This window comes from Aplysia californica, unplaced genomic scaffold (genome assembly GCF_000002075.1).
Source record: "Aplysia californica isolate F4 #8 unplaced genomic scaffold, AplCal3.0 scaffold00459, whole genome shotgun sequence".
Classification (NCBI taxonomy): Eukaryota; Metazoa; Mollusca; class Gastropoda; order Aplysiida; family Aplysiidae; genus Aplysia; species Aplysia californica.
The window spans coordinates 251227-260607 of record NW_004797729.1 but is presented as its reverse complement, the minus strand read 5'-3'; the positions used below and the strand labels follow the sequence as shown (position 1 = coordinate 260607).

At 42.5% G+C, this 9381-nt stretch overlaps 1 protein-coding gene across 1 annotated transcript; it reads left to right on the top strand.

Moving 5' to 3' along the window:
- The first annotated feature begins 638 nt into the window (after positions 1–638).
- Positions 639–7510, top strand: LOC106012684. The gene is made up of 2 exons (XM_013086368.2): positions 639–4262; positions 7122–7510. Exons 1-2 carry the CDS (start codon positions 1885–1887, stop codon positions 7207–7209), a joined length of 2466 nt encoding a protein of 821 aa, XP_012941822.1. The 5' UTR covers positions 639–1884; the 3' UTR covers positions 7210–7510.
- Positions 7511–9381: the final 1871 nt, after the last annotated feature.

Below are 9381 nucleotides of genomic sequence, written 5' to 3'. Positions count from 1 at the left end.
ATATATATATTCACATCTCCTTTTTTGCGCGTGTGTATATAATATATGAATGTTTTAAAAAATAATGCATTTGAATCGACACTAGCACTAAGCCCGAACCATGTCCAAAGGTTACATAGTGCAAACATGTCTATGATAATCGGAAATACTTAGACAACATTCATTTTTTCCCTGCAACTACTGCAATATTGTCCCTCTCTTTTTCCACCTTCCCATTCTCTTCAAAAAGCACGAAAAAAATAACAGAGTAAAATGACATTGCAGTTGCAGTTCAAGTTCAAAATTAACCTTTCATTAACAAACAATTAATTAGACTTCAGATAAGCTCTTTGCCTTCTCGAGATCTCGGGGCAGGTATGAGTTCGATTCTTTGCGACGTTTTTATCTGTTAAATCGAGTATATTATTCTCCTTTAGGAATGCTATTATATCCCGGTCTGCAATGGTTGGTGCTAGTATGCAAGATCGAAGAAGACCGCCTTCTAACTAATCGAAATGGCAGGTCCTACATCTTTTCTTTCTCTTTATTGCTTCTGTCTGACTGTTTTGCTTTTTCCTGTTTTCTTGCACTAAACCACCTGCTATTTATGTCGATGAGCTTCGCAGATATCCTCACAACCTGCCCAAATTGTGTCGTTCTATAGAATAAATGGGACTTTGCATTCAGAAAATTAAATTTGACCGAGAGTAAACCGAGTAATATTATTGTTGTTTCCACAGAAAAAAAGGTTCATGGTTGTTCGTCTTCACGGACATGCGGTTCACCAGAAGGACAGCATTCAGCTCCTGCTTCTAAATGGCCTTTTCAGCCTTTTGAAACCAACAAGATTCGGCGCCTTCAGAGCAGAGTGCTCAGTAATTAGGTCTCTAAATACGTCTACACCGTAATTAAATTCAAATCACAAGGCATGAGGAAAGTTGTTGGCAAAAGAAGAGTTAACGAAAAAAACTGCAAAGGGCACGCAATCGGATCAGTGCGAATTTTCCCTTAATGGGAGGGGAGGGAAACAAGAAAAAGAATAGTTTAGTCCTCTCGAGAGGGCAATCAGCGTTGTGTTCCAGGTGAGAAGTGGATAATGGGCTCGTGCCGCCTGAATTTTACTGGGTGTCCTGCGGTAATGTCGGATCACTGCAATGGATTGTGCATTCTTTAGCTCCCTTCCTGACGTGTGCCATGGGGGAAAATGCATTACATCGGGGGCTACAGCTGTCCTTGCGCTTAGAGGTGGTTGTTGTGGGGTTTTTTTTTCTTCTGTTATTATTATCGGCTTTGCTTATTGTGGAATGCTGACCGTCGCTGATTCAAGGACCGGTTTGGAAAGGAGTACATTTCACTGAACGCATTTACAGTTAAACGGATTTAATTTTGGGATCAGGTATTAACAGGGCGGTACTGTGTGTACAGTTACCAAGGGAAATAGAGGCTTATCACGAACATACGAAAGGATCAATGAACACACAAGGCTCTGTTCTATTTGTCTAGAAATTGATGTAACTTTAATGAGGAGTGTTTTATTTCACTCGTTTTCAAATTGAAATACCACCCCTCCCAAGTCCCACATTTTCAAAAGTTATTACGAAATTTGTTATGACTTTCCAGTAAACTCTATTGCTTACTGTAATTCTACACAGTAAGGCCATTTTGAGCTAACTGCAGGTGACCCAGAGTTCAATCCAATTATTTGGACAATTTGAAAAATGTTCGCAGTCTTCAACTTATTTCATTACAGACGAATGATAATGTTTAGAATTCAGCCCCCGTAAGTAGCTTACATTGGACTTTAAAAGTTGTAAAATCAATTCAAATCAGACCTATTCAAATAACAAAATAAATTATACACTTATACGGTTATCCCTATTGGGGTCGGGTCAGGTTACCTCCTCGATGGCGGTGATGCTAGTAGCGTTCAGTGTGATGGCGCTGTACGCAGAAACAATACTCCAGCTCTACGTCGTCATGTCATCACACGCCCAGCCTCTCGCCGACAACCCAGTCGCCATAACAATATTATTGATGACGCTATCCACATTCCTGGTGACGTCTGTAACGTCGGCTGTTCTGACGCTGGCATCCATGAATTTTGGTCGCAACAAAGGGGCTAAAATCATGTTTGGTGCGCTCCACGCGGTGAATTTAGGCTATTTGTGGAGGATATTCAAATTGATATTGTGTTTTTCCGAATTCGAATTGAAACAGTTGATACTCATACGGCTGGTTCACGTGGCTTTTCAAAGCTCTCCGTACGTAGTGTTGTACACAGAGTTGTTTGTGGGAGCTCAGAAAATCAACGTTATTCAATCGTTGTCATTGATGACGTCAGTTGTTTCGTCTGCTTTGGCCATCACGGCGTACAACCTGCGCCGGAAGTTGAACACTGACTCGTGGACCAATAAGATCAGCGATTCGACCACCAACTCCCGAGCGTACACAGCCATCGTCATGACCATTGTGGGTACACTCCTCGTTATTTCTCCTCGTTTCATGTGTATTTCCTTCATGGCTGTTCAGACAAGCTGGTGGGTGGCTGTGCCCATCTGTGCTCATTTCATTTTTATGTTGACAACGTCAATATTATTCTCGAAACGGCGTAAACCCAACAAAAGAACGTGTGATGGCATGTGTTCTGCTTTCTTATTCCACACAGGGATGTCTATTCTCAACTGTCTAGATCTCGTTGACGATCACATTGATCGTGTCATGTGTAGATACGTAGGATTTTATTCGTTATTTCTTATTGAAAACATTGTTCTTTTATCGTTTTGGTTGTTGGGATCTGATCTTCCTTACGTGTCAAAACTTATTATCGTAATTGGCATTCTAACGTGTTTCATTGTTGGGCTGATTGCCAAATTCGTGGGCTGTAACCTGCTGCAAGACACCCAGCCTCAGGCATACGGCAATGACGTCACCTCTCTCGCCACCGTCACAACCGCGTCTACCTCCAATATGGCTGAAAATTTGACTTTTTCCTCCGACACCACCGTCCAGTCTTCCGTCAACGACAACGACCTCATCAGCATTATCCAGGCCACGTTGCACTCTCGTCGCCTCCGGCAGCTCGGCCTACCGTTAGATAACAGTTCTACCTCACCGCATGAACAAATAGCAGCAATAAAGTGGACATCGCCACAGTATTCAGAACGTTTGGGCAAGGAAGGCGACATAACTATATATACTCTTCCCTCTTGTGAATCAAACGATGGCCAAAACGGGCTTCAGTCAAATTGTTCTCATGTGCATGAAGTTCATGAGCTAAATGAACGGGAGTCTTGTCACACCATATCGTCCTCCAGGGGCATAGATCTGTCCCAGGCTTCAACTTCCGTCAGTTTTCTCACGTCGTCAGAGTCTGCGAGAAAACAATCAGAGACTCGCACCCTTGTCCCAGCCCACCATCTATCAGTAGCCGAACACCGGACAGTGGTGCAACCTCAGCATCTGTATCTGGGTACTTCTCTAGCGGACGTCGATTTGAAATGCGACATGCTGTATGGAGGTAATGCGCCCACAAGCAATCCATCTTGGGAAGTCATCCCGCTCCCTTTTACGCGGTTCAGAGGAAGAACTTCTAACAAAGAATTTGTTGAGCAAAAATCTGCTATGGAAAAAGAAGGAAGATTCATGTGTTTGACAGGCAAAACTTCCATTCAAAATTCATCTCATGAATATCCACCGATGAGACCATTCGGAAACATTAAGACGGGTAGGGTACCTGGGAAAATTTCATACCGATACGAAGAGGAGCCTCTTGCAGCACAGAGCACTCCTCAAAACAAAAGCCACCTCCGCACTTGTCCAAAGTCAAAGAAATTGAATAAAGAAAAAGAAGGAATAACCAACGTCACCAATCTCAGGAATCGGGGTAATGTGTTTCATGGACAAACTTCTGGTTACAAATTAAGCGCCATCAGGCAAATGGACAAAGCTGGGCGTAGAAACTTTGTATTCGAAATGAGCGAAACGGAGGATTCTACGAGCATCTCTGAGAGTTTCGACTCAAGATTTGTCACGGAAACCTTTCCACAAAACGCTCGCCGAAAAGAAAATCGTGGAGCTGAATATCCGAGTAGAAACCTACAGCGGTTTCCTCCACAAACGCGGTTTTATGCGGAGAACTCAGAGAGCTCTTTCCTCTCTACGTCACTGACCCAGGACACAACATTTACAGGAAGTTCCGTGACGTCAGAGTCGTCTGAACAGAGCTGGTCTGATGAAATAGACTGCTCAGCAACCTGGCCCTTCTCGGAGAGCAGGTTTGAGAGGTAGGGCTTTAGGAATTTTATGGGAAAATAGTGATTAAGTCAACTTTTGATACTTTAGAGGGGATCTGAACCTGAAAGGTTGTCGCACATCAGAGGGTTCACTCTGACACACCCCCACACTCCACCCCCCCAACAAACACACATACACAAACACACACACATACATATACACACATACATACACACACATACACACACACACACACACATCACTAGCATGGACACCTTTCTCTTTTTCTTTTTCTCTGTCTGTCTGTCTGTCCGTCTGTCTGTCTGTCTGTCTGTCTGTCTGCCTGTCTGTCTGTCTGTCTGTCTGTCTGTCTGTCTGTCTGTCTGTCTGTCTGTCTGTTTCTCTCTCTCTCTCTGCGTTCTATTAACGCCTTTCTATTTACCACTGTTAAGCCAAGGCTAAAAAATCTTTCTTTATTTTTTTGCCCCTGTTTATGTTCTCCTCTTTTAACCTTTAGTATGTTGTACGCTCCACCCGCACTTTTTTATTCTTTAGTCTCCTTTGTCTTCTCAAGGGGGGAAAACTTCAAATAGCTCTAGCCGAATTTTTGTGTGTTTTTTGTCTTTGTTTGTTCAGACTTATAGAATTTTAGTTATCAGACAGCTAAAAATATCTTCTAAAACTTCAAATGACATAAAAGGAAATGAGATAATAACCTGGAGTAGACGGTGATACACAGAAGCCGTTACGGCACATACCTAAAAAAAACCACAAAACCAACAACCAACAGAAAACCCCCCTAAAAACCCCAACCCAACAACCCCAGAACCTCACAATTGGCTCTGCCTAAGTCCCCAAAGTTGTGATTTGTTAATCCCTGTCTGTCATTCCCATGCCTGCGCGTGTCTTTCAGGCTACTTTCTTTAATTTCACGACCTCTGTCTCTTATCTGTAGTCAAGTCTCCGCTGAACACCTTCGGCGCAAACACCTTCTTTTGACAAGCCATAGATTTATCAAGCTGAGAGGGGACTTAGCCTTACAAAGCCCTGCGCCGTCTTTCTCAGCTCTGCCGAGAGTTATTGTTCGCTGGGCGATCCGAATCTGGCTTGACTGATAGTTGGTCTGCATTAATTTAACTGTTTAGAGCCTGAGAAAAGGCAGCAACGGAAGAATGCCGGTCGAGAGCACTAACAAAGGAAGGGGTAATCCACAGTGGTGCGGTGCTCCAGTGTTTTAAAGGTGAAGTATTCTAGTCACACATCTTTAGAAGCATTGTCAATTAATAGGCTTTTTATAAAAGCAAAAATCCTTGAGTAAAATTACTAATCTTACGTACAAGTAAAAAAAAAAGGATCTTTCTCTCACTCTCTCTCTCTCTCTCTCTCTCTCTCTCTCTCTCTCTCTCTCTCTCTCTCTCTCCCCTCTCTCTCTCTCCCCTCTCTCTCTCTCTCTCTCTCCCCGCTCCCCAAGCAGGTTGGAAATTCGCTGACACTATAGAGTTGGTGGATCGGAAGAAATTCGATTTATGAGTAATAGTGAAAACTCTTGTTATTTTTAAAAAATGATAAAGGTATTTTTACGCCCACATCGACACAGTTTAGATTATTAAGCAGGCGGTCTTGGCTCTTCCTGTCAAGGCAAATCCGAGCTGAGAGGATACAACGTCCCTGCAAAAAGACCGTGATACTGGAAAAATAGATAATTTCCCCACACGAGAATCGAACTCAGGTATTTTGTGTGCGACGGCGAAGCCCCTAACCACTACATCACAGGTGATGGTGTTGATTCAGATGATACTATTTTTTACTATTTCGAATATGGTATCCTGTGTGGCAGAGTATGATTTTCGACATAGGATACCCGATTCGAAATCATAAGTCTAAATATCGATTTTATAAACAGTTATAATGTGGCCCAAGGTGGGACACGTCCTTTAAGTGGGAATATTTTGACGTAAGGGTGGATGGATGGATGGCACTGCCGGTAGGCTATTGTCCGACTTCCATCTTATCTATCTGTTGTAAAGTTCGCTGTTTTGCTTCTTTTCTTTTTTTCCTTTTCACAATGTGACCATCTTTTGATCCGTTGAGTTGTTTGAAACAACTATAGTCCTCGACTTGTGACAAGTTTGTTTGAGTTTCAGACAAGCTGATCAATAAAATTGCGAAATATCAAGTACGAGGGTTGAGTTAGTAGGTGTTTGAGGATTGAGGATTAGACTTTTCCCGATGCGTCTATTTGGGTGGAAATTAAATGTCTGTTTATTTGATCGAGTGTAGGGTGCACGTGTTGTGTTTGTGTGCATGTACCTGTGTCTAGACGGTCAGAGAACGGTTAGTTTAAGAACGTATAGACCTGTGCGTATCTCTCTCTCTTTCTCTCTCTCTCTGTCTCTCTCTCTGAATGTGTGTGTGTGTGTGTGTGTGTGTGTGTGTGTGTGTGTGTGTGTGTGTGTGTGTGTGTGTGTGTTTGTGTATTTGTCTTTCACTCAACACTTATGTCTCTCTCTCTTTCTCTGTCTGTCTCTGTATATATTTGTATGTATGTCTGTTCTCCTATGTGTTTCTGTGTGTGCGTATGCGAGTTTGTGTTTGTATGTGTGTGCATCCACACGTGTGTGTATGTGATTATGTGTGTGTGTGTGTGTGTGTGTGTGTGTGTGTGTGTGTGTGTGTGTTTGTGTGTGTGTGCGTGTCGCAAAAGTCTGGCTGTGCCGTAGAGGTCCCTATCCCTTTTTACCTACCCCCCCCTAAACAACCAAAAAAAACCCCCAAAACACACACACACACACACACACACACATACACACACACGCGCGCGCACGCACGCATAAACAGACGTTCTCAATCATCTCACACGACAGTGTAATACATTTAGGCCTAAATCACCTTCCTATTTCCTTCTTCAGGAATTCAAGACTTGCTCTTCCAGGAGAAGGCAGCAAACTCCCGTCGTCTGAGAACGTGCTGAGATGGCTGGCCATGGCCGGGGAGTAGTGCAGTCACACTGTGACCAGTTAATACGGGGTGCCCAGTGCTGCACAATAGAAGGGATCGCCCGAATCGGTCGCCTCAAAAACATACGTGTTTGTTTTCAGTTTCAGGCGACCGAGTCGGACGATCGGCCCGATCCAGCCGTAGTGGGCACCTTGTATAACGCTTTTATTTAGTTCATAATATTTATGCCTTGAATATAGTATAGTGTTGAAAGCTCTTGAACGCAAGCACGCACGCTTTTGCGAGTGGGAATGTGTGTGTGTGTGTGTGTGTGTGTGTGTGTGTGTGTGTGTGTGTGTGTGTGCGTGCGTGCGTGTGTGTGTGTGTGTGTGTGTGTGTGTGTGTGTGTGCGTGTGTGTGTGTGCATGTGTGGGTGTAAGTGTGTGAGTGCGGTTTTTGTTTGTTTTTTAGTGTGAGAGAGAGAAAATAATGGTATAGGTGTAACGACCCTATCAACACTGTTAGTTTTTTAAAGAGAAGACGTGGGACCTCCGAGATTAACATCCATCTCCGAAAGGACCGTATCAAGTGGGAAATTCGTGTAAAGTGCCTTTCCCGAGGACACAACGTCGGACCAAGCTGGGGTTCGAATCGAACTACCGAACCCGCAATCAGAGAGAGAGAGAGAGAGAGAGAGAGAGAGACAACGTGACTATTCAATCTCTAAGATGAGTAAAGGCTGTTAATGTCATTGTTTTCGTCATTTAAAAAAATCAATGAGGAATACATGTACAAGGTTCATGAAAACAAATGTCTTGAAATGGTGAATAGTCTAAAGGAAAATACAAATTGCAATTATACATTATGTACAATCCACAACAGTTTTGTTTTTAATTCCTTGTTGATGAGAGGTGAACACTATCATACTGTATTGAGTTATGTTCTGTTCACGATTTTAAGCGTATATATTAATGCTCTGTCCAGTGGTATTTACAACGGTTTCATGATGTACACATGCACGTCAACGTATTGTACTGGTGAAAGTGCGTTGGCACCCAATTAAGTCATATTTTGGTAAGAATTTTACGGCACTTGCATCACAATAGGGCCATGTAGGTGCCGAAGATTACAGGTGCTACTTGAGAGTAACAATAACATGCAAGAAGCGAAAAAAAAAAGAAAAAGAGGAGAGATACGGTCGACAAATGTTTGGTAGGAGCACCCTCCAAGTACGATCACTTCAGGGCCTCTTTCTGTGTCTGTGATCACCTTTTGAGTTTTATATCATGTTGTAATTTTTGGGTCAACGCACTACATGTATCATGCCATCCTATAGTGCGGTTAAATTTCGTGGCGCAACTTATCCTCAAATATCTCTTTAACGGATGAATCAATGTCATCCATACTTTGCACAGCAATTTTTGTATCTTTGTCTTAAATTAATCATACTTTTTTTCACAACAACCGAGGCCAGAGCAAAACGCTTTTCTTCATAGATTTGTATAAATGAATACTACATGTATAAATCTTCGTCGCGCGGAAAATGAGATTGTTCAGAGCATTTCCCGCTTCTCACACACATTTTGCATACGCGTATATGGCCTACGTCACAGCTCACCAGTGTCACTTTTTAGTGGCAAAACTTGTTACAAGAAAATGATTTTAAAATGAACAGATTTTTTTGCACTAAAGGTTTTCAAAACATGCGTTCAATAAGATAACGTCACGATGACAAGTGATATTGTCGAAGCTGTAAACCTTTTAAAATCTGTAGAAATCACCCACTTAGATATTTTATTGGTATTAATTAATGAATTTTCTAGAATACAGCTAACAAAGTGTTACAAAAATATTGATCTGTAACAAAGACAAATTGATACAAGTCATTGTGCAAAAGCTAGAGAGCCTATGTTCTGTAGTTTAGGAAAATTTGACACTAGGTAGCGCCACGAATTTTTTTGACCGCACTAGCAGTGTCTGCTTGTCTTGTAAATTCTTTTTTTTTGTTGTTGCTTTGCTTTGTTTCAGTTTTGTTCTTCGTGTTCTGCTCCCCAGTAGCTAAGACAAAGGGTTCAGGCGGCTTAGCGGGTGAAGGGTTGTCGATCAGTCACATATGGTGTAAACTTAATTAAGGATTTCGTGTGCGTTGTTATCTCCCTGAGAGAGAGAGAGAGAGAGAGAGAGAGAGAGAGAGAGAGAGAGAGACAGAGAGAGAGAGAGAGACAGAGAGAG

Coding starts and splice junctions, on each gene's coding strand:
- LOC106012684 (XM_013086368.2), top strand. CDS start 1,885: ATGGCGGTGATGCTAGTAGCGTTCAGTGTGATGGCGCTGTACGCAGAA. Junction 4,263..7,121: donor TCGGAGAGCAGGTTTGAGAG/GTAGGGCTTTAG, acceptor TTCCTTCTTCAG/GAATTCAAGACTTGCTCTTC.